Source organism: Festucalex cinctus, chromosome 10, assembly GCF_051991245.1.
Source record: "Festucalex cinctus isolate MCC-2025b chromosome 10, RoL_Fcin_1.0, whole genome shotgun sequence".
Taxonomy (NCBI): domain Eukaryota; kingdom Metazoa; phylum Chordata; class Actinopteri; order Syngnathiformes; family Syngnathidae; genus Festucalex; species Festucalex cinctus.
In genome coordinates, this window is record NC_135420.1 from 25,729,259 (window position 1) to 25,756,336 (window position 27,078).

Genomic DNA, 27,078 nt, shown 5'->3' on the forward strand with positions numbered 1-27,078 from the left:
TATTAAAAAAAAAAAAACAAAAACAAAAAACACACACTACTATACATGGTCTTTATTTTTTAAAAAAAACAAAAAAAAAAAAAAACACCCTACTATACATGGTCTTTATTTAAAAAAAAAATAAAAACAAAAAAAAAACACACACTACTATACATGGTCTTTATTTAACCCCCCCCCAAAAAAAACACACACCTTACATGGTCTTTATTAAAAAAAAAAAAAAAAAAAAAAAAAAAAAAAAAAAAAACTTACTATACATGGTCATTTAAAAAAATGCCTTACTATAATACACAAGTTATTTAAAAAAAAAGCCCCACCATTTATGGTTGTTTAAAAAAAAAAAAACACCTTACTATACATGGTCTTTATTTAAAAAAAAAAAAAAAAAAAAAAAACTTACTATACATGGTCATTTAAAAAAATGCCTTACTATACATGGTCTTTATTAAAAAAACAAAAAAAAACAAAAAAAACCTTACTATACATGGTCTTTATTTAAAACAAAAAAAACAAAAACAAAACCTTACTATACATGGTCATTTAAAAAAATGCCTTACTATAATACACAAGTTATTTAAAAAAAAGTCTCACCATTTATGGTTGTTTAAAAAAACAAAAACACCTTACTATACATGGTCTTTATTTAAAAAAAAACCAAACAAACACCTTTCAATGCATTGTTTTTGCTTGAGGTAAATGCTATCAGCTTGTTGTTTATGACGCGCTCGTCCACTTGTTTCATTCGACGCTGCCGTGGAAGCTGGCGGCCAAAGCCACCTTGTTCCTCCTGACCTGGGTGGGGCTGCACGTCGTGAGTGCCGTGGGTGCCGTGGTGGCTCTGAGGAGGCTTTTGTAGAGCTGGGCCTCACGGCGGAAGCGATCGCGCTCTTCCTCCAGGCTCTTGATGACGTCGGCCAGGCAGCGCGTGGGCTCGCCACTGCCACCTCTGGTGGCCCGTGGCAAGTCCAAGCCCAGCACCAAGTCTCGGTCTGAAACACACGTCATCCGTTTATCTTTTTTTTTTTTTTTTTTTTTTTTTAATTGGAATCACATATTGTACATTTATCAGCATTTTTTTTTTTCAAGAATATTTTGGGTTTAATTTTTTTCCCTCCCCTATCGATTTTAATAGGCGTCATTTATATGCAGATTTTCACTGCTTACGAACTGATCCAGTCTCGATACCCACCATTCAACATTTTCAAATTAAGCACCGTTCCACCACGAGTATCAATAACTTGAAAAAAAATACACATAAATAATAAATCATAATAATATATCAATAATTGGCGCCATAATGTGCAGATTTACCGTTGTCCATCATCTTGTCCACTTTGTGCTGCAGCGCGCTCTTCTCTGCCTCAAAAAAGGCGACCAATCCTCCTAGTTGGTCGTTGCGAGATCTCGCTTCAGCAAGCTGCTCTCGAAGACGACTTTGCTCGCAAACTTCCTGCAAGCAGTCAAAGATTCAACACAGCAAGATGAAAGATTTTTCTGGTTGACGTGCGTTTTAAAAACAACTTCCTACCGCTTTTATTTTGCAAAGGTTGTCCTCCAAGTCCTGGATGACTTCCTGTTGAGCCAGGATGACCTCCTTGGAGGCGGACAGCTTCCTGTAGGCCATGTTGAGCACGCGCTCCTTCACCGCCACCATCGGAGCCACGCCGTCCTTGCGCGTCGGCTCCTCGTCGCTCCGCGTCCGCCGCGGCTCCTCCAACGTCCGCTCCAGCGTCCGATTGGCCTCCTGCGCCTCCGCCAACTGTGGGACGCGCCCGCGGTCATCAGATGCGGCGCCGTGGTCGCACGCCGTGTCCGGCGACTTACTTGGGCTGTTATGGCTTTCGTGTGCCCATGAGAAAAGTCCAGCTCCGATTTGAGTGTGAGAAGCTCTTCCTGCAATTCAACCAACCTGCCAAATCATCAACAGGACACGTTAAATACGTAGAAAAACACTCACAGTATGAAAATTAATTCATTCATTCATTCATTATCACAAACTAAAATAAAAACATTTGAGCACTAAAGTTAATAGTTAATACATGGACAAAAACTGAAAAGAATGAGCAAAGAAACAAAAAAATAAATAAATAAATAAATTCATTAATTAAAAAAAACCAAACTGACAACAACAGGACAAAATGAAAAAAAAAAAAAAAGACAAAATCTGATCCCAAAAACTCACAAAAATATATGAGGACGACTTCATATTTGTTGCTGAAACAAACCTTCCAGATAAATCTTCATCTTCACCACAAGGAGGCGGTCTTACTTCATCCGTCTGCGTGGACTGGTGGGTCAACGCAATGCCGATCTTTCTCCCACCTGAAAACACACCGGAAGCTCATGTTAGCAGCCAGTCGATGGCGTTCTGTTTCGTCCCTCCCAACCGCCAGATGGCGGTGCTTTACCATTTGGTGGTCATCCGGGACTCATAGAACCGTAGTTACAGTCGTAACTTGGACTTTCCTAACAAATTTACCTGGTTTGGTTAAATCATTATGAAGTTCGCACGTTGAAGCATTCATAAGTCAAGAGTACCAACTGAATTAAACTTTTTTTTTTTTCCCCATAACAACACATTTAATTGAATGCCAAATGGTTAACATCTGACCTGTACTGTTAAAATGGTCACCAGAATCCAACTGGCGGGAGACGTTTGCGTGACGGTACCGGTCGGGCTTCCCAGCTGACAGCTTAGCATTGCGAAGGCTAACCGTGGTGTGCACCAGGTCGCTGCCAAGACAAACAAAAAGTCAAGCGATGACATCGGGATGGGCCGCAGTGCGACCTCCCAGGGGTCAAGGGTCAAATGTCTGCACAGTCCTGTTAAAATGCTTAAATCTTTTTTGCTAATGGAAATAAAAATAAAAATGCATAAGTGTACACACCCTCTTCAGAGTAAAGTAACAGGGAGTCAACGCACACACACACGCCACAGTTTTAAATGCCTTTGATTAATCCCGAGTAAAGTTCAGATGTTCTCCCGATTATTCCCAACATTTTTCTTCCAGCTCCAAAGCATGATGCCTCACTGAAAATCTGAACTTTGTTTTCAGTTTAATTTTGTGAGAGAAAAAAAAAAAAAAAAGTCTAAAATTGGACAAATGTAACTTTTATTTTTATTTTTTTACCTGAAAAGTTTAGCAACCAGCGGCACCGAGTCCATCCCAAAATGTAGTCGGTAGCCCAGTTGGTCCAGACGCTTCCTGAGGTGGCTCCTGGTCACGTCTCCGTTGCTGTCCATGGTTCTAATCCACAAACGATAACACCCAATGGAAGCACTTGCTAATTGTGCCTCATTGTTTTTGATACTGTCCTGGAAATGCTGCCCAAAGGTTTTCACTCCCACACACACACGCAGGCAGGCGCAGCGTTACACGTCTTTATGAGCAACATCAAAGCTTCAAACAATAAAGTAATCATAAATGGCTCGATTGATTTTGATCCATGAAGCAAATGTAAATTTGACAAGGCTGGAGATTTTTGTCTGATATTGTCAAATCAAATTTCAGCTCTTTAAATAAATCATCAATAGAGTTTAGATCAAATTGTACTATTGTCCTTTATGATTGTTTTATTTTTTGCTTCACTTCAGTGGACATTTTGCTGCTCCACGTTTGCACACATTGGCCAGCTGGGGGCAGTATAATACAAATACATTGTACATGGAGAACGTCACTGCCAATTTAGCCGCATTTGTATGCAGCGATGGTGTTTTTTTAAAATGTTATATAAAGTTGCGTCATGCCCATTTTTCGATAAAAAAAAAAAAAAAAAAAAACACCGAACAAGTTGAAATGGTTCAAATCCAACAATCCAAACACTCACTGTTGCGCTGCAGCAGCACGCCACCCTGTGATTGGCATAACTCGTCTCCATGGTAACCTCTCCTCTCCAGGGCAGTGTGTGTGTATTTGTGTAGCGAGAATGACCTCCTGTCACTTCCCGTCAGCGTTCTACCAGCTCAGTTCGAATCACATCGTATGCGAGACAAAAGACAACGTGTGCAAACACCATCATGGAAACCATTTAGCTTTTATTGTTAAACAGACTCTTAAAAATGTGCTATTCCCTCAAATACTTCTGAATTTCACAAAAGATCATACATAAGCTTGATTTCAATTTCAGACAGTGGAACTAAAAGACCCCCGAAACCAACAACAACAAAAAACAACAATTTATCAAGTACTTAGGAGAGCAGTGAAGATTTGCATTTTCCTCGAAATGAACCGAAAAAGATTGAAAAGATTCAAGAGGTGGATTTTTTATTTATTTTTTATTTTTTTTATGAAAAAGTCTTATTATGGGAAAAAAATATTCTCAATATAAGTGTTTTTCCCCCAATTTGGAATATTTTGCACATAAAGGAATAATGCCATTAAAAAAAAAATCTAAGTTGAACAAATTGTTTAAAAAAGAAAAATGTGCAAAAACTTGTAATGAAAATCTTGTGTATTTATCAAGAAAAGTAATGTTACAAGTATGCACCTACTGTATGACTTTTTTTTTGTAATATTTTGACAAAATTTCATCTTTGTAAAAGCTACTTGGAGATACAAAACTTAGTCTACGAAAAAACAAAAAAACAAAAAACTGGATTCCGCCTAATGAGTGGCTGCAGAGATTTGTCACTGAATTTGACCAAAAAATTCTGCGTTATATTGTAAGGAAATCTTCAATGAGAAAAGATTCCAAGAATGAATTCTGAATCCTTGCCTTTGTTAATACTAAACTACAGAAGGGATGGGCAACCTTTCTATTCCTCCAATTCATGTTTGGAAAATATATAAAGGATGTATTTTCTTAAGGATGAAATAGTTTGCTGTTGGACAAAAAAAAAAAAAAAAAAAAAAAGTGAGAAAGTGAATTTGCAAATGTCGACCCCGAGTATGCAGTATTTCATTGAATTACCAAAACAAACAAAAATAGTGGACATCTAAAATGGACAACAAAAAAATGCTAACTGCTCAGTGTAATTCATTCTACAAAAAAACAACAACAAATAAATCTTTGCGATCGCAAAAGGAATCTTATGGTAATTCAAGTAGATACAAAAATGATCAATAGGGGATCAATCAAAGCAATTATCTCGCTCTCTAAAATATTTATTCGAAAAACTTCCAGCATGTTCACAAGAGCGAGGCAAATGTGCTTTTGTTTGTGTCGTGGCGGCGGAGTCACATTAAGTAGTGTTGAGGTTACTGCAACTGTCCAAGAGCAGCATTTTTTTTTCATAATAATAATAATAATAATAATGATAAACAAATAGGGAAGGGAAAAAAAAAAGTCTGAAATGTTAAGTCACTCTGGTGAATCAGAGCTACGTCAGGATGCGTTTGATTAGCAGCACAGCTCGTCCAGCCCGTACAACATGACGGCAGGAAAGCGAACCTCAGGTCAATTTACAAAACGTCCACTGAGAGGCCTGATTTGTTTTTCAAGTGTCAAGGCAAGCGATGCATCTCAATAAAATATTGCAATATGGAAGAAAAATTCATATGGAATCAGAACTTGCTAATCACTACTCCGCCGTTTATTTACTTCAGTGGCTCAATTAAAGAAACTCAAAAAACACATTGGAAAATTCATTTTCAAAATGCCAATTACTAACTAATTTCTACATCAAAAATCTATTTTAATTTACGTAATACAGTATCCAAATTTCTTGCGAGGGTCAAGTATGGTGTTTTTGTTCCTTGCAAGTTAAGGCAAAATGATGATAATAATAATTTTAAAAAAAAGTCAATGAAACATGGAATGACATATAGAAAAATAAGATGAGAACCTTGTAGACAAAAGTAGTGTTTTGGCACCATCTTGTGGCATCTTGGTGCCAAGGAACTATGTTGACATAAATCGAGCAGCTTCATTTCAACAAAAGTAGTGCTCTGGCGCCAACTTATGATGCAAATGAAGTATTTTAAAGGGATACATGACTCAATGAGCAATTTTCAGTAGTGAAAAGTAAATATTTTGTCGAGAATGAATTTGATAACTTCATTATTTTTCATGTACAATGAATACCTTGAAAAAGTAATTTTTCTACTTGCTGTCGACTGCTGATGACATCACCTGTGCTGAGGAAGTAGGTAATGGCCAATCATGGTTCACCTGTTTTCTGGGTTTGGTCAGGCAACTGAGCCATGATTGGCCGTTACCTACTTCCTCAGCACAGGTGATGTCATCATCAGTCGACAGCAAGTAGAAAAATTGCTTTTTAAAGGTATTAATTGTACCTGATAAATAATGAAGTTACCACATTAATTACAGACAAAATATTCACTATTTACTGCTGAAAATGTCTCAATGTGTCAAGTATCCCTTTAAGGTAAATTACTAAATTTCAGTCAGACAAAAGTAGAACTAAAATACATTGAAGTGAATTGAAGCTCTTCATTTAGACAAAGGTAAGTCTTGCCGCCATTTTGTGGCATCTGTAGTCAGTCAGGAAGCTTTTTAGGGCAGGTGGCGTTTAAAATCAGTTTTTAACTCCCTGCGGCAGGCCGCGGAGGCCCATCCCACACAGGTGAGGCCTGGCAACCCTAACGATCAAATAATTCATCGTGTGTAAATAAAGAGTTTAAGTTGAAATATTCCACCATGTTGTAAGCTTACTGAGATGCACCTGTACTGCCGTTGCAAAAATGGCCGCCAATCAAGTGAGGGCACTGCCAGTTTAAACCCTTTGAACTACCCTGGGGAAAAATAGGCCAGTCTTTCTTGAAATAAGTTAACAAAACAAACAAAAAAAGAAGAGCAACATATCTATATTAACGAATATTGTTTTCCTGGAACTAAATCCTCTTTGTGTCCTTATGTACAATAAAGTGAAGAACAGTACAAGGCACACATTTAAGGGTATAAATAAAGAAAAGGTCGTGTGTGCGGGAGGATACTGTACTTAGATACTGTCCACAAAGCTTCCAGGGAAGAGTCCCGTCCTGCCGTTGCGCTGCAGCGTGCCTTTGAACCAGCCGTCCTCGCGCTTGCGGTGCACAAACACCACGTCGCCTTCCTTCAGCTCCAGCTCGGCCTCGCTCTGCGGCGGATACGACACCACCACGCGGTACCTGAGACGGGAGCACGTTACAATATATTGTAGAAGGGGAGCGGTTGGGCTCACAATGTCAGGAACGTATTAAATGATGTTCAGAAGCACAAAAAGAAAGAAAAAAAAAAGAAGAACAGAAGTCATATTCTTTAAGAAAGACATTTTGCAAAACAAGAATTTTTTTTTTGTTTTTTTTTTGTTTTTTAGAAAAATTTGAATTTTTCTTCTTTGTAACATTGAAACTTTTTTCCTTAAAGTGTTTAACTTTATTTCCATAACAGTTTTTTTTTTTTAAACTAAAAATACAGGGTGAAAACAAAAACGTGAACTTGAACAATACAATAAAACCAAAAGTGATGGAAGAAAAATATTTTACTCATAGTAACTGAAACCTTCAAACATGCCATTTACAATCAGTCATTTAAAATAAATTAAAATTTTAACATTGTTTCTTAAATAGCACATTTTAACATTTCAATTACTATGAATAAAATATTTTTCTTCCATCACTCTTGGTTTTTATTGGATTGTTAAAAAGTTCGGGGGTTTATTTGTAGTTTAAATAATAATAAAAAAAAAAAAAACTTGTGCAAATAAAGTTGTTACATATAGAATATAATTGTATTTGTGAAAAGGTTATAGTTATAAGATACAATTGTATTTTTTTATATAAAAATAGAAAAAAAAATGTTTATGGGACGGAAAAATATCTCAGCAATATAACAATTAAATTATTGGATTTATTATTATTATTATTTATTTATTTATTTTTTTCAAAAAAAGGTCATAAATTGATAGTTAATTCTGAAATCATTTCTCAAGAAAGAATGCAGCATTTCAAACTTTTGAACAGTTTTGTACTAATGAAATTGATTTATTGACCATTTAAATAGGATCTCTGTCTTGTTACTGCCCTAAGTGACATTTGTGATATTTAGTTTGCATTGTTGGGGTATCACATGAGGATTAGGTATCATCAGAAATTCAAAATGGAGTGACTTGGATTCGGGTGCATAAAAATGTGATGATGAAACTAAAGCTTGAAAAAATAAAGGGTTTCCCGTGCCGATACCTCTCACAGATGATGGGCCGTGCGTCATGCTGCAGCGAGGACAGCGAGGAGCACGGCTGGCGAGGAGGAGGTGCAATAGGAGCGCCTCCGTCCAAGATGCCGTTCCTCCGATGGGAGGAGGAGTCTGACGAGGAAGCGGAAGATGGAGATGGAGAGGCAGCGACGGCGGCGTCGGGATCCGGGCAGGAGGGAAGCGAGGCCTCGGGTCCCGAGGCTCCTTGGGCCGACTCTCCGGCGGCGGCTTGCTCCGCCTCGAGCGTGGGCGAGGAAGGCGGCGACTGACGAGATTTCTTCTTGTTGGACAGCAGCTTCAGAAGACTTTTCTTTTCTCTCTGCGGAAACAAGTCAAGTTTTCTTTGTGTTGGCGTTCAAGTGCCCTAAAAAGTAGACAAACTACTGATTGTGCACTTTCCTAAAATAGATGAAATGTAACGATTGAAGACAAACTATTGATATTGCACTTTGCCACAAATAGAAAATGGCTGCCGGTATGATTTGCCACCTTGATGTCCTTGTCCAGGCGGCATGCAAGGGCAGCACTGGTTGCAGCGGCACTGAGAGTAGAACCGTTCCCGGCCAGGACGGGCACGGGTCTCAAGGCGTCGCCCTCCAGGCAGGCGGCGCTGACGTTGGGCGGGGTGAGGGAGGCGGCGGCGCACCCTAGCGCCACGGCGGCCCGGGCGCAGCCCTGAGCGGGCCCCGGGGAGGGCTGGGGACACGCGTTGAGGTGCGGGAGGTAGGTTCCGGGTGGCACCGACTGGGTGGGCGGGACTGCCGTGGTGGGCCGGTCCTGACCGTGGCATGCGGCTGAAAACACAATTTAAAACTTTGAATGAGTCGACGGCACAGCAAAAGCACCAAACCACCAAATGCACAAAAAACAGAAAGTTGTCTTGATCCACACATGGAAATTTTTTAATTTATAATATAAAAATATATATCATAAAATAGTATATATAATATATAACAATTGTATACAATAATAATAATAATAATAGTAATTAATAATAATAATAAATAATTATATTATAATATATAATGATAATATCTCATTATAATATATAATAATAATAATAATATATAAAATTAATAATATAATAATTATAACAGTATATAATTATAATGTATAAAAACAATTTATAATAATTTGTATTTGTATTTTATTTTTGTTTCAGGCAATAACAAAGCACACAATAGGTGTCAGGTTCCACAAAAAACAAACAAGCAACCAACAACAAAAAGAGAGCAAAAAAAAAAAAGATACAAAATAATAATAATAATAATATTATTATTATTATTATTATTATCATTATATAAAATAATAATAGAAATAATAAATCATAATAATATCAATAATAATTTATATATATATATATATATATATATATATATATATATATATATATATATATATATATATATAAAATATTTTAAAAATGTAAACAATTTTTGGCTCATAGTTGAGAATTCACATCCCGTCGGACCCACCTGTCCTGACGGCGTTGCGAGCCTGATTGACCGTCATCTGCGAGCTGATGTGTAGCGGCACTTTGGGCTGCTGGCCTGTAGCCGTCTGAGCCGCTGTCACCGCCGCGACGGGCTGAATGGCGGCGGAGGAGGCAACGATGGGAGGATGTTTGGCAGAGTCAGGGCACGCCACGATGGCCCCGTGGTGGCTGGATGAGGGGCTGACGATGGTGATCCCTCTGCCTGCCTGCGTGCACAAGCTCATGGGCACCTTGGCCTGGCTGCTTGCCGACGCCGTTCTGAAAGGGGGTGGGGGGTTTGGGGGGCGTAAGCGTGTTACAAACGTGACACAACACATACACACAGATGACTGAATACAGTCTAGGATCTAAAGAAGGGAAAATGTCTTACAGATACCAAATTGGATCCAAGGGAATAAAAGGTAGTGAGAGCCGATTTAAATATGACAAATTACAAGCTGATCTGAGGAACGTAGACATTTGGACACGTTAAATGGCTTTTGCATGGATTCCAATTGCTTCCAAATGTGCAATCTGGATCCGATTCCGAGTGAAAACGGACACGAACGCTGAAAAAAGACAAACTGTCCAAAAGTCAAACAAAAGCGAGTTTAAAGAATCATTACACAAGATGTCAGCAAACCTTGTGAAACTTCAACTCAGTTAGCATCTAAAAGACTCCACAAGCATTTCGAAAAGTTTCCTTTTGGCTTTCTTGTGTGTTCTCTTTGTAACAGGAAAGCACCTCATTCCATTTTCATTTCTTCATAAAAGCAATATCTATAAATTACTATCTGGCACTTGCCATACGCTTTACATTTTATCTGTTGCGCAAAGGGTTAAAACGGTGGGATATCGATGCTATTAGCATATCTACACACTTTTGTTTGTTTGCATTAAGCTAAAAATGGAATTACACAATGTGTAATTCTGTTTGCTTTGTTTAGTTTGACAGTAATCGTCAATTAGGGGTTGCATTTAAACAGCTTGAAGCTTGAATTGCTCATTAAAACTGCTGCTTCTTGTCAAGTGAGTTGAGTTTACTGCCACCATGGGGTGCCCGTATCTCGAATCTTTGCACGCAAAAAGAGCAAACAAGTCAGCTAAAAATATGGTTCATATCTTTTAAAAAAATAAAAAACAAAAAAATAGTCCTTTGGTGCCAGGATGCCACAAGATGGCACCGAAGCAACACTTTTAAAGCAACACTTTTGATGGAATGTGTCGCACTTTGCAGGTCCCCACTGTCTGTCAAAAAAAAATTTAAGAAAAAAAAAATTGTTACGCTCGAACTAACCTGCTGACTGGACTCATGTAGTTCCCAGGGAAGACTCCGATCTTGCCGGTATGCATGGAGGTGCCCTTGAACCAGCCGTCCTGACAGCGCTCCAGCACCAGGAACATCTCACCCTTCCTCAGCTCCAGCTCGTCCTCCTTGCGGGGGGCATAGGGGAACATGGCCACATAGCTGCAGCCGCAAAACAAACGCATCAAAAGACACACGCCGTAAGAAGCAACGCACGGGAAGTTTGGCTATCCTCACAATTGCAGACCCTCCGGGAGGGAACGTGACACGGAATTTGCGGGTCACGTCTCTTACTGGGCCGGCGAGGAGTCACAGCTGGGATGCTGTCGGCATGAAATCCCAGCGAGACATAGCACGTGCGAGCAAAAGCGGATGCAGATGGCGGCGGCAGAGCGGGCTTGCGGGGGGCATCTAATTCTAGACAGGTATGAGTGTGCTGCCTTGGGGGAGGTTTAAAAGTCAAGGCTGACTCACAGAACCTCAAATGGGACCCAGGAGGAAAGCGTCACCGGCTGGTTTTAAGCATGTGGGAAAAAGTCATTGTGCTATTCCACTGGACATTCTTTTAAGATGCGACATAGTCATGAGGTAGTTAAATATTATGTGTATGTAAACTATACAAAAAATTAGGGATAAATTAGTGTCAACATTGAGCATTTTGACGAATATCGGTATTGGCCCTTTTTACAAAATTTGACGGGTGATAAAAGGTAAAGCTAAACAATTTTAAACTCAGGAAAAATAATATAATATAAAAAAAATAATAGAATATAATAATACTTCCATTTTCAGGTAACTTTATAAGAGATGTTGCTGACCCTGGCAACCTTCTCAACTTTTTTTTTTTTTTTGTGGAACATTTCAGTTTTTTTTTTTTTGTTTTTTTTTTTTTGTTTTTTTTTTTGTTTTGTTTTTTTTTTAAAGATAAAGCTGAACTATTTGTACTTTTTCAGACAAACTGATAACCTTGGGAGCTCCCTGAACATCTTTTTTAATTGAAAAAATAAAGTATCTTGTCTAAGATTTAAATTAAAGAAAATTACACATTTTGAAAATTCTGAAAAATTGTTCAATAAGCATTAATTCTTTAAGATATTGCAACAAAGTCAAGATTGACATTTGTATTATAAAAAAAATGCTGACTCCAATATTTTTTCCCCCCTTTTCACTGAAAATGAATATCGACTTCATATATCGGTTATCGGTCTCCTTGACTACTAATAATTTCCATCGGTAAAAAACATTTTGGTTTAGCTCTACAAAAAAAAAAATGTTTTTTTTAAAAAGAATAATTCATTGTCATTTTCAACAGTACTCTATTATTTATAGTTATGTAATGTATAATTTGTCCATATGCGCCATATGATCGACTGGCGACCATTCCAAGGGTGCACCTGGCCGCCCTCCAGTTGAGGCTCCAGCTCACCTGCGTACCTCCATGAGTATAAGCGCTACAGAAAATGGATGGATCGAGGGCAGCCTGTTTTTTTTTGTTTTTTTACTGTTTTTCCAACTCACACTGTGGGTCTTTGTCTGCCGCCCTGGTCGCCGACGCTGGGGGAGGGTCTCTGCCCCGCCACCAGCGAGTACCCATTGCCTCCAGCGGACGACTGCGGCGGAGGAGGCGGCGGTGGCGGGAGAGCGTCCTGTGGGGATGAGAAGAGAGAAACGTAAAAGGTGGTTATTAGTATGACCGCTTGACAATCCGTCACAGTTCTGTCGATACTGGCAGGTAAACAAAAACCTGTAACTTGAGCGCCTTTGCATTAAATGGGGAACAGGTTTTTTTATATACCCGATATCCAGTTTAAGGTCCATGTTCTAGAACAGTGATGTCTTGAGATACAAGACTTAATTTGAATGTTTTTTTTTGCTGTAACTTGCAAACAAAAACTCTAGAGGAAGTCAAATTCAGTTTAGCTGCTATTTTAGGCTTATCCTGATATGTCACCTCAAGACCAATATGCCTATTTTTTGGACAGACGTGCTGATAAAGTATTGCCCTAAATGCTCTATTTTTGGAATTCAACTGCTTTAACTTTAAGAATGTTTCAGAAACACACTGTGAAGAAAATCAAATTGGAGACTATCAGTGGAAAAATTTTGAACGCCTGTTTGTTTAGAAGTGACAAAGTGAGTCCATCTGACCTCCGCTTTGCTTTCTATTTTGTACTTTTCTTGCTTGTTTGTTTGTTGCTAGGAGACGGCGCAGCTGCACAAGCGGCAGAGCTGCCGTCCCAGAATTTAACGTGGACCATATGAAATGACAAATCACAACTCGGCTCAACTCGGATTCATCTTGGCGCTTGTCACGATGGCAAAATCCCCCTTTTTTTTTTTTTTTTTTTGTACCATTTCAGCGCTATAATTGCATCCACATGCATGTGCCTGTCTAGTTCACGGCACGCAGCTCTACGGTGAGGTCACCACCAACAACCTGTTAAGAAGTCAACAAACCGAGCGGTCATGTGATCGTGTTCACGACACGACACCGCGGCACCCCCGGCCTCCCGTGAGCGGTATGCGCACGAGGGTCTGAGCGCGTTACGGTCGACTGCCGACGGTGGAGCTGAGATAATTAGGCCGCCTGCGGGCTGCAGGAATCATCTGTACAAAAACATCACGTAGGGTTCCCAAGTGAAGCGGAGAACTCCACCTTTTGTGTGCGCATTCCTGCTCATTCACTAACTCGGCATGCCAGCTTGTACACACACACACACACACACACACACAGAAAGTGTGTGCCCTTTTTGTGTAGGCTGAGAGCTATTATTGCCACTTTTTCCTCAGCATAAACGTAAAGAATGAAGAGGCTTTTTGCTAAATTTGTGCCTGCATATCTCAGGAGACGAGGCGTGCCACTAAAACAAGAATGGGCAAGTGGCGGCCCGCACCTGGGGTTGCCCTTCAATAATTTTTAAAAATAAAAATGATTGCTGTTGTGAGCAATTTAAGCTGTAATAATAGTAGTCTACCACTAGATGATAGACATTGCTCAACGGGGGACGCATCAGGGACAAAGTTGACTTCCCTATACTGCACCGTGTCCACACATTTATTTGGGGATTTTGAAAAATTATGGCCACCTCCATCATTTAAATTGGCCATCCCTGATCTAAGGGGTTGAATTAATTTGCCGTTTCTTCGGCTTTATTTGCGGCTATGATGAATAGCAAAGAGGGGGGAAAACTGCTCAGTGCAATACGATGGTACCGTGACTTTCTAAAATGTATTCCATGACGGGGGGCCCTCTCGTAAACAAAATGTTGCATCTCAAAGGGCTTATACGATATACGATAATAAAAATTTTCACCAAACAACATGGCCGAGCTTGTAACTCACTTTACTCATATATAAAATCAATTTTCCCCATTGAAATTCATTGAAATGCCATTAGGACCTCTTGGAACAGTTAAAAATTGTGGGGAAAAAACTCACGTCACTTTTAATAACTTATTTTAATAACTTACTTTCCTTTTCAATGATTTGTGTGGAAATACCCCCAAAAATCCAATTGACAAATACGAAGACACAAACATGTTCATCTCAAGAAAATACTTTTGTTTGGAGTCTTTTCAGAATCCGCAAGTGACAATCAATAAGCAACAACTCCAGAAACTTTTTTTGTGGTGCTATTGACTGCTTCTGGAGACTCAGAGACTCCCTCCAGAGGAGGAGTTGTTCAACACCATGTCCAGACTGCAACTGAAAGGTGGAAGCCACCACTAGCTATGAACAATAATTTAACCATATAATTTATTATAGTTACAGTATATCTTGCTGTCGTCCACTGTTATAGAAAGAGGGAATAAAAAAAGATTTACTTTGTTGTATAATTTCATGCTTGATGGTTAGGCAGGCGCTCCAGAGACACAACAATTTGTTCACAAGCAATTCAAAAGAGCACACTTTCATAATACAGTATATGACCTTTAAATATTACTGAAACAACTGATGTACAAGCTTGTAGCAACAATTCAACATACTCTTTCCCCTTGCCTTGGCAGAGGTCTGCACCTACCAGCGGAATGGGTGCGTAGCTGGTCTCTGACGGAAACGTGAAGACCGTTGCTGTGGTGACGGGACTGCTCGGGGGCGGTGTCACGATCAGTCCGGTTGTGCAAATGTGTACCTTTCAAACAGAGGAAGAAAAGGCGCTCATCAAACAGGACGGCAAATTCCACGCACACGTGACAAATGCAAATGATTTGGATTCACCATGAAAAGGACTTGGGTGACCCCCAGGACATACGTTGCACACTCGTGATGCAATGTAGAGCGTAATAACAGAAGACAGTGTTTCACAGGGGTGTCACATTGTGTGATCTTGCTCCTCGACGAGGTGGGGACCGCAACACTTCCGATTGGCTGACCGCAATCAGGTGACGCACGTGACACCTGATTGGCCCGTCATATGCGTGAGAGTGCGGCGGTGTCGTGGTAACAGGGCCCCAGTGTCGCTGGCACAATATCTCCCCGTGGCCTGCACGCTCACTCGCTCGCTCACTCTCGCCACGCATGGCTGCACCAGGCCGAGACGCCTCTTAAGGTGAACCCTGCAACTGCATCGGCAGTCTCGAAAATGTCTCTACAAGTCACTTTCCTGCCAGACTTGACGGGATTTTGCTTCATGGCGTCAACGACGGCACTTTGAGGAAATAGTTGACGGCGGGCGTGTTGGCTTTCAAAATACTCCCCTGGGCTACTACAGTAGCCGACCTTTGTTGTCTTTTTGTCTGCCTGCTGGAAAGATCAGTAAGGTGTAGGTAGGAGGAGGGTGGTGTGGTGTGTGGTAGTCGGCGTCTCTATTGTGTGTAGGGTAAACACATATTTGCCAAAGGCAATTATGCTTTAAAAATGTTTTGCCTATTCGTTCACACGCAAGCAATTGCTTTCAGAAACTGAAACTAAATTTTCATCACCATTTTAACCTCATAGGAGCAAATTTGATGGTTTTGACTTCTGTTCAAATATTGAAAATGTACTTTTTAGATGCTTGCAGAGGTGTCGGGTTCAAGTCACATGATTTGATTTGAATGATACTGTCGGCGCCAGTATTAAGACTTCGTAATTACTTGGATAAAACTTTTGAAAGATCTGACTTTGACTTGATGTTCATGAGACTGGATTACATGGATGGATCTTCAAAAACCATTACAATTAAGAAGATAAAGCAATTGATGATATGGAGACTAGGACATAATTTTCCAACCTGCATTGAGCAAAGGCCGTCATGAGAAAAACCTCACGACACACCAACAAGGGAAAAAAAAAAGGAAAAAGTAAACTGTATACTGAAATGATGACCTCATCTGAATTTATACACAAACCTACCGTACTTAGTGATCCTTTTTAGTTATTTTTGGGATGAATAGTAAGAGGTGGCTACACAGGTTAATGAACTGAATGTTGTGTCCATTGATGAAACTGCTATTCTTTTTTTCTACCTTTTGAGAGTTGTGTTTGGGTTTTTCTCAATGCAACTCGCAGCGCGATTAGTGCATTCCTCCGCTCCTCTTTATTATTTTAGTGCTCTTTAAACACCTTAACTGATGCTAGCTGCCTATTTTGGGTCTATTCGCGGCGCAGGCGGCCTCAGACAAATTGGCACGTCTGCGAGCGTGTCTAACCACGTCCAAAAACCTCCGGCAGCTGCCGACCATAAAGCAGCTGCTGTCATGTCTGGCTCGCTACGCGGGGACCCGGGGGCCTGAAGACGTTTTTCACAGGCGAGTGGAGTCATGCAGCCACGCTTTGCTTGAATCCTCGGATGGAGCATTGTTCACATTATGTCATATGTCTTGTCTCATGTCTTTGCCTGGATTCTTGATATCGGCGCAAAACACCAAACACCAAATTTCATAAACATTGTGGAGGGATGAGACATGGGACAGATTTGCTTTAAAAAAAAACAAAAAAAAACACACACGTTAAATAAAATAAATAAATCATTTGTTCCCATTTTTCCTGCTCAGGCCAGAACAATAACAAGTATTACTTTGCTGTTTTGGTCAGGCTACTCTTTCTTTTGAAGCAACTTTTTAACTTCGATCATTTCAATAAATAAATAAAATAAAGAAATTACTATGTTGCCATCTTGGTAACAAGGAGCCATGTGAAAGTGAGCCCATAGTGTTCGTAAAAGTAGTGCTTAGATGCCATCTTGTGTAAGGGAAATATTTTGAAGCGAATTGATGAGCTTTATCTAGATAAAAGTTGTGCTTTGTCAACATCTTGTGGCATCGTGGCACCAAAGAACTATGTCATAGTGAGTTGAGGACTTTCATTAGATAAAAGTAGTACTTTTCTGTCAATCTTTTGGCATTTACCTTACAATTAAACAGAAATGTAACTGTGGCTCTCTTTTCCAACATTTCCACTATAAAAAATATCTGATACAGTCATACAGCAAGGCAGAGGTCTGTAGTTTCCCCCCCGCGAGTACTCCGCATGTTACCTGTGAAGGTGCGCTGCAGGAAAGCCCCCCGGTGATCTCGCCGATGCGGGCGGCGGCGGTGGGGTTGCTAGAGCTGATGAGCACCGGGCCGCTGATCTCCATGGAGTGGCGTTGCGGGGGCGGAGCCAGCATGGGCTTGTGGGACATGGTGAGGGAGGTGAAGGAATGTCGCTTCTTGCTGTTCTTCTTGTCCCGATGGCCGCCGTTGCTCTGGGGTCCCGACGTGGCCCCCTCGCCCGACTCGCCGTTGGGGTCGGAGGGCTTGTCCGATTCGATGAGCTGCCGAGCCGCAGAGTTGAACTAGGAGGGAGGAGAAAATAGAAGGGTGTGCGGAGTTAGGCGTGATACACATAACAATTGGACAGAATTTGAGCATTTTCCCTCCCTGATAATCGAGACTGTTAACACCTGATTATCCAAAGACTTGGTGGCTGTGACATAAAACCGATCTATACCACAATATAAATCACCCTAGACCTGGTGGTGTCTTGGCTCAGATGCTAGCTCTGACACCGGGAGATTTCCAGATTGAGTTCATTACCTCCCACCCCGCCCTCAATTCTGTGTCAGTGAAGTGCCATTAATAGAGAACAGCAACGTGGTAGAACAGGCAGTGTGAAAGGGACTAATAACACAATAAAAGTAACAAAAGCCCCAAAGAAAACAGTGGAATGAAGACTTTATTAATAGCTCCGTGTGCTGCTATTTCTGAGCTCATCACCTCAAACTGTCAAAAAAAAAAAAAAAAAGTCTAAAAATAAGTGTTTGAACAGGAAGCCACCTACGCGGTGACCTGGATCTCAGCGTACTTGGTGAATGCTAATTATGCAGCCTGCTGTTCTTACCTCCACGTATGAGATGGGGAAAATTCCAATTTTATCTCCCAGCATTCCCTCCGCCCAGTTCTCGTCCACCCGACGGATGACAGTGAGAATGTCATCCTAGAAAACATAAGAATATTTTTTCCATGAAAACGTATTCATTGATCCTAAAAAGTCTACTACTTTATATTTTTTAATTAGCAGTGTTTCCATTGACTGCACTCCTCACATTATATGTTAGATTTGTCCAATCACTCTGTGTGTTGTGTTGCCATGTCAATCTTACTGTACAAATTAATATTGGTGAGCATTAGGTATATATATATATATATATATATATATATATATATATATATATATATATATATACACTTTTATTTTGATAGGATTGCTAATATTATTCAGTAAATATTGATTTTGAATTTGAATTGCTCTAGAAGACCTACCACAGTTGCTGCATGCTATTATATTACATTTTTGCATCGTACTGGATAGTTTGTCTTACTCAAAGATGGAAATGAGACGCCACTAAATGCTAAGTTAAAATGCTGTCTCCACATAATGAGCCTGGTCTCGCTATATCCAGAGTATTTTCGTCATGCCTAGTCTAATTACAGCCGTTAACGAAGAAGCCAGACAAAATGTAATTATCATGCATTTCTTTAGGGTGCTTTAACCGAAAGAAACAAGTTCTTTCGTTACCTTGGCGAACGGCAGGCAGTCCTTGTCAGCCTCCTTGTCTTTGAGCTCAAAGTCATACAGTGCCTTGCACTGAGGCGGCGGCTGCGGCAGCGGCTTGATGACTTGCACAAAGTTGGTGGGGAAGAAGCCGTGAACGCCGCCCATCTCGCCGTGGTACCAGTTCTCGTCCACCTGCCGGCGCAGGATGATGACATCGCCCTTGCTGAACTTGAGGTCGCCCGGCTCCTTGCCGTCGTAGTTGTAGAGTGCTTTGGCGCATGGCAGCTGGGGGATGCTCTGAAATTACAAGGTGATACAACCATAAATATAGTACAGAATTTCATTTAGTAGAGTATGTGACAGGTCGGGGATTGCAGTCACTTGGCTTGACTAGATGCCACAAACCAGGTGAAGCGACCAAATGTGACTGAAGCACACCATGAAAAAAATTGGACATTTACCAAAACGCTGCAGCAGAAATACTGCTACCCAGAATTGGGTTTTGAGGCTCCACAGACAAAATATTTATACTTTTTTTTTTTTTTTTTTTTATTTAATCACAAAAACATTGACAACGATTGTCAAGAAAGTAGCGGGTGAAAAGTCTTTTCCTGGTGACTTGTGAGAACGTTATACAAACACTCAACACAATCACTGGGCCTCCATTTGTGTCCGGCAACAGCGCAAGCTTCAGTGAGCTTCCTAAATGGCTATTGTTCCATTTCACGTCCCAATCATAGAGTCCGTGACTTGGCCTAACTCAGTGTTGACCACACACGTACAGATTTGTCATTGCAGATCAGGGAGGGGGAAAAAAAAAAATCACTGTCTCTAACACATCCAACAACACAGGGATAATCTTTGCTGCCACTGATACCAGTTGGTGCTGATGCAAGATGAATTCAGCCGCAAATTGGTTGTCTTGCAAGGTGGTTGGCATTAGAGGCATAATAGAAAATCAAATGCTCTATGCCGGTGTTGAAAGCAACATCTCGCTTTGGTGAGTTCTGTCTGAAAGGGAAAGCCAAGCAAATCCCGGCTCCCCTTTCACATCTCTGATGCAGTAATTAACCCAGAAGCCAGTTTGACGCCATAGTGGTGTGACATAAGGCTTGTAACTGCTTGTAAAAGTTGGCATTTTTCTGCCTTTTTTCCGGATCACTGTTCCTTACAAAAGGCACTGACACGGAATGGGGATGCTAAGTTGTCTAAGCAAGATTCTGCCTTTGGCAGTAGTATCAGTCAGAGCCGAGTGTGCAAAGTACACAAGGGTGGGACGTTAATTCTCACATCTTATCACAATAACTTCTCCTGTGTTAAAAGAAATCATTGCACCAAAATGGGATAAGATCTTTTTTCTTTGTGGAAATTGGTTTTCTATTTTTATTTTTTTTCATGCATTTTTGTGGCTGCCGCAAAAATCAACTCGATTTAACTCTCCCTTAAAACCATTTATATGGGACTGTAATTGCCTATACATGCCACAAGATAGTAGCAAACCTTACTTTTGTCTAAACAAAAACACCTCAACTCACTCCTACATCGTTTTTTTTGCTACCAGGAAGTCAGAAGATGGGCGACAGAACTGTTTTTTGCTCTAGCTTGAGTGCTAAAAAGCATGCAACAAATAAAGGACAGCACCCCCTAAATAAATAAACAAATAAATAAATAAATAAATAAAATACAGCTAATCTACAAATTCCTAACCACAAATATGTGAGGGTTTTCTGGGACATGAACAAGTGGAAACAAGGTTAAAAAGTTTAGCTTTAAAAACAAAAAAAAAACAAAAAAAAAACAGATGTGTACTGAAAAACATGACACATATCCAGAATCTCTCAGGCAAAGATCAAAATACTAAAACAGAGTATTTTCCTTTCGCTTAACTTGGCTTTGTATGCGGAATATGAAAAAAAAAAATCATTGCTGAAACACATTTTTGGAAGGTACCACACAGATTTTCAGACTAAAGTGAAGGTGCAAAGAACCACATTGAAGGACCCCCCCCCCAATAAAACAAAACATATCAAGAACTGACTGCGCAAAGTCTGTCAAGGACTTAAACATTTGTGTCCGACTAAGACTTTCAGAAGTCCAGTCCCTTCATCCCCCCCCCGAAGGTTTTGTATCTTAGCCCCCAAAACCCTGAAAGGGCCATTCAGTGGATGACAATCCAAGGAAAGAGGGCCAAGCCAGTAGGGGGGGAGCAGGCCGGAGAAGCATCAATGTTCTCCATTCAGCGTTAGGGGTGTCTATAGGGGTGGCTTCAGCTTCAACCAAGTGCCCCCCCAACAACAACCATTTATCCCACTGCTAGCTGGACATCCTCGCCAGTGATGTGAATCCCAAACATTTTGGAAGTGAAGCCTCGTGGACGGGGAGCCATGGAATGAAGGGGTAAACAGTGCTTGGGAGGAGGCTGGATGGTCTCGCTGGAGGCTAATGAAGCATTGGGAGGCGCTGGGGGGAATGAAAGTACAGAACGAGTGGTGATGGTGAGCCGGTCTGACGTTACCCCGCTGCACACAATCACACACACCGAAGCACAGAACCAATGAGGCGACGCCAATTGCCTCGACTCGGCCGGGAGCAGGAACAGTAGGGAGGAGGAGCCCCCCCCCCTGCATTTTGTACTCGAACTGGGCCTCCTTTCTGTGGAGGGGACTGGGGTGTTTAGGACTGTGATGAAAATGCAAATGATAAAGTGGGAGCAAAAGACACAAAGCCGATGGGATCTGAGGACACGGTAAATAAGAAATAACCGTGACCGATCTAAGGGGGTCAAAGATTTAAGGACTCTGTGGTTACATAATAGCTCCTGCGCTGCAAATGTGTCCGCTCTATTGGCTACCACGGCCAGGAGACACCATTTCCCACTCTCTGTTCTACTGAATTACTTTTTCATTTTTTATTTTTTTTTGCATAGCCACATCACTAGTTCATCTCAGATATTTCATCCTTCTTTATACTGAGTTGTACAGTATATAGGTCATATTGCTAGGAAAAGGTTTTGAAATAATGTATCTTCGTCTATCACAACAACTTGGCTTTTGAACAAGGGTGTAGAGACTTTTTAAATGCCCTTTTCTGTGGAGTTCAGAAGAGTGCAATGTGGAGGAACTTGTCAATCCTCAAACCAACCAAACTCGAAATTATTATAAATAATCTGGTGTGGCAAAAAGGGAGGGACCAATTTCATCTTTTCTTCCATTTTAACATCCTGTGGGTGTAATGGTGAGATGTCAGAATAATTTTGTCCATGTAGTCTAATGGTCATGAAGAACACTGAAGGTTCTTTCAATGTAAAAATCCAGTATTTTTCCTTTTCTACTCCCTTTCCCAAGTGATGTCATCTGTTCCAGTCGCAGTACAGGGACACTGGCCATTGACAGGCTTCGGCTCGTTGGCCCACGGTCCCTTAGAGGGACAGGATGTAAAACCACAGAACTTCTAAGGCTGGATTTACACTGCAGGTCCAAGTGCCAAATTCCAATTCCATGCCTGTGCCTATAAATTGACTACTTGTCTATTTCCATGTAAATTTCAAGTGATATATTCCATTTGTCACTTGCATGAACAAGAAACAATCCGCATGTGCAGATCCCCAAATTATTTATTTTTGTAGTTTTTATAGTTTTTTTTTTGTTTTTTTGTTTTTTTAAATGCCTCACTCATGCTATCATAGCACACGCTTTCTATTTACAGAAGGCAGTGCTTCTTTGGAGTGGACGTGGCTGCTCCGAGCATCTGTGACTGGATGAATGTATTGTATGACTCCGATTGTGAAAATGACAAGCATATGGATACGTATGCACATATGCATAATTTCATTTCCAGCTTGATAGAAGATCACAAAGGTAGAAGGTGAAAAATAACGTTCATTTAGCCTAATTAAGTCGAAAATTAAATGGAGTTATTTTTTGGAGACCACTGGAAAAAAAAAGGACCTAAGGGTGGGGCATGTCGATAGCCAGTTTTTAATAATTCAGCTTTGGGGCCATTTTAGTATTGGGGCTTGGTATGGTACCCATCCCTACTGGACCCTGCAACAAAGAAGCAGCTAATGTTACAGAATGGATAGCAGTTACATTACTACCACGTAAGGAACCATGATTGACGTTGACACGTGTTTAGACAGGCAGCGCATCACAGCGTGACATTATTGTTGCACTCGTCGACATAGGAAATGTTCGGCCTGGATGTCAAGTGCGCTGGAATCCAAAAATAACCGCAATTTCCACGTAGTCAGCTGAAGAACGTGGGCTTTAAAAATACACTTTTGGTTTTCAGTCGCCCGCATGGAACTGGAGCAGACAGATTTATAATAATCAAAGGCTCGTCTGTTCTGACGGAGACACTTTGTGAGCAGACTTGACACTGATCAGCTGCTGTGTACGATCACTCCTCCATCGCGGATAATGCAATTACAAGAGTGTGCTAAAGGGATTTAGCAGCTCCCTTCCAAGTCACTAGATTACCATGAAGTGATGTGTTCTACAGCCTACGCATCCGCGACATTTTTATAGCAACGTTTGCACCGTCAGCAGTCGAAGTCTGGCCAAAGTAGACAGAAACCTTCACCCCCACTCCCTCCTTCGTGTTTTAACGCCAGACATGTCTACACTCCCTAATGGATACCTCCCAAAGCTCTGCAGGTGGCGCCCACTGAGGAACTACATTGAGGATATGACAAGTGCTAGCCTGAAAGTTAGCCAACATATCTGGCTGCAGCCGTTGGCCAGGTGGTCATTTGTCGGGACATTTGTTGTTCATTAGCAGGTCATTTGCCGCCCAACAATCCCATCCGCCCACCGCGAGACAGGGAGGGAGGGAGATTCCGAGGGGCAAGAGACCATCTTGACTCCATTAGCGCCGCATGAAATTGATTCCTAATGGTGTTTTATTTTTATTTTTAATGACCATTGTACAGCGGGGATCCTTTCAGCACCCTGCCATTCTCCCTTCGCGGCCCGAGGGCTTCTTTGTGTAAAACGCAGGAACTGGGCCACGGAAGGAAGCACACGGGCAGACAAAGGGAGGCGGTATCAGGTTTATTAAAATAGAAAGAAAAGCCTGGGAAGAACAGTTTGAGGTGTGATGAGACAAGCACACCAGGGGCCAAAAAGTCAAAATACAACGGGCAATTACACTAAAAATAGAGAATGTGACAACGCAGCCAGATCAAAAGTCCTCGTCACAGCAGAACCTCACGGCACAATGTTGCCTCATCATGTACCTCTAGTTTCCATGGAAACAGTTTTTGGTGGGGCACAGCATGTTTATGATTGTCAAGAAGTCAACACAGCCAGCAAGCTCTACTACTTGACAAATTGCTATACGGTGAACCCCAATGTAGTACCACGTTGTGCTGCAACATGCCAGCCAGTACCGAGCTTTACTGGAAGAGACGCATAATAATAATAATAATAATAAAAATAGTAATAATAATAATAATAATAATAATAATAATTATAATAATAATAAAGTAATTACCTAACTAGTAAGAAGCCTTTATACGATCATGTTTTATGTGGTTGATACCTGATCAGTAAGTTTAAAAAAAACAATAACCTATCACCAATCCGATCACAAGATGGAGCAATATCACCAATTAAATGTGTTTGTTTGTTTTTTAACTGTATATAGTATGTACTGTTTTCTGAGCATCAATAGAGGTATTCAAGTATTTTTGCCAATATTTAGCATTTTTTGCTAGGCTTCAAGGAAGGAAAACACCGGGAAAAAAAAAAGTCCTAAGTCAAGGTACCGCTGTAATTTGTCTCCTTTAATGCTAATAATAAACAGTTATACCTAACCCCTAATCGACACCTGGCACTCTGAGGGTAGTCCACTGGCTGGGGAAATACTTTTTGTTTTTTTGTTTTTTTCTGCAGTGGAAGCAAACAAGCCGAAAGCATAAAAAGCCAAGCTCAGCTTTGGTGTTGTGGGAATAATTCATCTACTAGCAGGGAAGTTGCAATAACCCATTCAAGCTTCGCCGAGTACTTTGCTGTACAACAACTCCCCCGCGCTTATTTGTTGCCGCTCACAACATGGCAAATGAGGCCCAGCGTATATTGCAGGCACAAAAGCGCTCACTCGAAAAGGCGCAGTCTGGAAGCCAGATGGATCACACAATGAGAACGGGAAGTTTTCAACAAGCGTTGGAATGGAAACTCTTGTACCAGCTCATGTTCAAGAGAAGCAACTTGAACCTTCCATACGAATGAGACAATGTACAGGATTTCACCCTGCTAGTTGCAAAAGGCATCACGGCGCTAACCGCCCACTGACCCCGGCCCTATTCGGTTTTACTAGCAGGTCCTGACCTGGAGATGAAGTTCAGAGGGGCTCCTGAGAACCTGGAAGTGGGGTCGATGGTCAAAGCCATTCCTTCCTGGAGTTGGCTACCTGGCCCCATAAGGTTGCCATGTGTTAAAGTAGGCATTACATAGAGATTTTGTGTCTATAAAGAGATAGGTGGAAGCCATGAGTGCTATAAAAACATTCTTTTGGCGAGCCTGGGAGGGCCCCTCCAATACGGCTAGTAAGCTATAGATTAGCCTACAAAAGGAAAGTGTTTTAGCAGGGAGCTAATATGGCTTATGGCCATGCAGTTCTCATGAGAGTGTATTTCTGAGATGTGCATTTTTTGCACAAAACTCAGACTGGCGCAGCACTTTGTCTAAGCCCGGGTGGGATGGTTTACCTGGCCGGCCCCTCGTGTGGGGTGGGGGGAAAAGGCTGTTCTGGGTGGGCCGGTAGATCACCCACTCTGCTTGTCTGACTTAAGGCCGAGAGAACAGAAGTCTTTCACTCCGTGCCAGTTCATACAGTGGGCTTTAACGAATTGCCTTTGCAGGGGCCCGCTGGTGTCTAGAATACACACAGCAGCAGGGGAAGCCAGACAGCTACAATGCTGCCGGGAAAGATGAGACATACACTGAGCAAGAAATACTTACATTCAGCAGTTTTGTAATGTGCAATTAATCAAATGATGGGCACATTTTAATGGTACAGTATATGCTAAGTACTGTTGGTGTCAATCAAGTCTTTTAATAAACAAATCTGGATTGGGCACTTTCCAAAAAGAAGACAAACTATTTGTTGCACTTTCAGAAAAAAAAAAAACATTCAAGATATTTTTGTCTTTTTTTTAATTTTTTTTTATTGGAGGAATAACTGCTTCTTTTTTTTATATGATTTTAAACCATCTCTTACTCCACTGAATCATTACTTTAAAACCAAGCTATGTGCCAAGCGCACGCCTGCGTATACCCTTATGAAACAGAACCAAACTGTTGGACTTGGGTGGAAATGGGCATGATGAGCCGGTAGATTGCTGAAACCTCTGATCTTACAAAGGGGGCCATTATTTCAGGCCCCGATCAGATGAGATTTAATTTGGTGGATTAGTACCAAGAGACGAGTTGCACACAAGAAGTGAACTTGTATCCAAGCTACAGAGGGCTTTGGTCCACAAATGTCAGAGTATCAGTGAACGGAGCGGGCAGTCAATACCAGCTGAATACTAAGCGTTTCCTCACTTTATTCGCCGCTGTGCGGCTGAAAGCGAGCACTGTCGGCTCTTTTGTTCCTCCGAGTCATTCAGTGGGAGCCACCTGCCCCGCTCGGACCAACTTCCATTAGAGGCGGAAGTCAAGGAAGTGGACTCTATAGGTTCACTATGTTACTTTCCAGTTATGGTCTGGTCCTGACATCCCTACCTGTCACTTCCAACAGGCCCAATGTTGCTCTGAGTGAAGAACTTTGCTTGCGTCGGCTAGTATTTGTACACCCCGCTAGAGGGCAAACAAAGAAAGGATATTGACACACAATTGGCAAAGGTCCGAGGCACAAACACTGCTGCGAGAAGGCACTGGCCATTTTTTTTCACTTTTGTAAACAAAGTGTGAGTGTGTTTGTTCATTCCGGACTCGACTGAGCCCAGATGTAACACGGAACTGCTAGCTCGCCTTCAAGTTCACGGACATACTGAGTGAGACGTCGCAGAATCTTCTGCCAAGGTTATACAGTGGATCTCCTCAACTTTAACTAGATGTTGAACAAGGACAAATGGCAAATTTAATCTAATGAAGTTGTGCAGTCACAAATGAAAATTCAAACGATGATTTTACTTTTTCTTTTACTTCTACTTTTTGTTGTCTTGTTAGACCCTGGGCCGCTTTAGAACAAGTAGCCG

The 27,078-nt window shown here is 41.2% G+C and overlaps 2 protein-coding genes across 4 annotated transcripts in view; both read right to left on the minus strand.

Annotated features, from left to right (window-relative positions):
- Positions 1-453: 453 nt before the first annotated feature.
- On the minus strand, positions 454-3,369 carry LOC144027579 (centrosomal protein of 135 kDa-like). Its single transcript, XM_077535236.1, has 7 exons — positions 3,132-3,369; positions 2,612-2,733; positions 2,226-2,322; positions 1,825-1,909; positions 1,529-1,759; positions 1,312-1,450; positions 454-989 (listed from the first exon to the last, which is right to left on the minus strand). Exons 1-7 carry the CDS (start codon positions 3,242-3,244, stop codon positions 739-741), a joined length of 1,038 nt encoding a protein of 345 aa, XP_077391362.1. The 5' UTR covers positions 3,245-3,369; the 3' UTR covers positions 454-738.
- Positions 3,370-6,222: 2,853 nt separating this feature from the next.
- sh3rf1 (SH3 domain containing ring finger 1) overlaps positions 6,223-27,078 on the minus strand; it is a 34,756-nt gene continuing 13,900 nt past the window's right edge. For all 3 annotated transcript variants that reach the window (XM_077535252.1, XM_077535251.1, XM_077535253.1), the window contains exons 3-12: positions 18,897-19,172; positions 18,219-18,314; positions 17,374-17,673; positions 14,938-15,048; positions 12,435-12,562; positions 10,908-11,078; positions 9,612-9,889; positions 8,626-8,930; positions 8,124-8,455; positions 6,223-7,070 (exon numbers count right to left, since the gene is read on the minus strand). In XM_077535252.1, the coding sequence (XP_077391378.1) occupies positions 6,902-7,070; positions 8,124-8,455; positions 8,626-8,930; positions 9,612-9,889; positions 10,908-11,078; positions 12,435-12,562; positions 14,938-15,048; positions 17,374-17,673; positions 18,219-18,314; positions 18,897-19,172 (2,166 nt within the window). In that variant the 3' untranslated portion in view covers positions 6,223-6,901. The remainder of the gene's footprint in view (positions 7,071-8,123; positions 8,456-8,625; positions 8,931-9,611; positions 9,890-10,907; positions 11,079-12,434; positions 12,563-14,937; positions 15,049-17,373; positions 17,674-18,218; positions 18,315-18,896; positions 19,173-27,078) is intronic.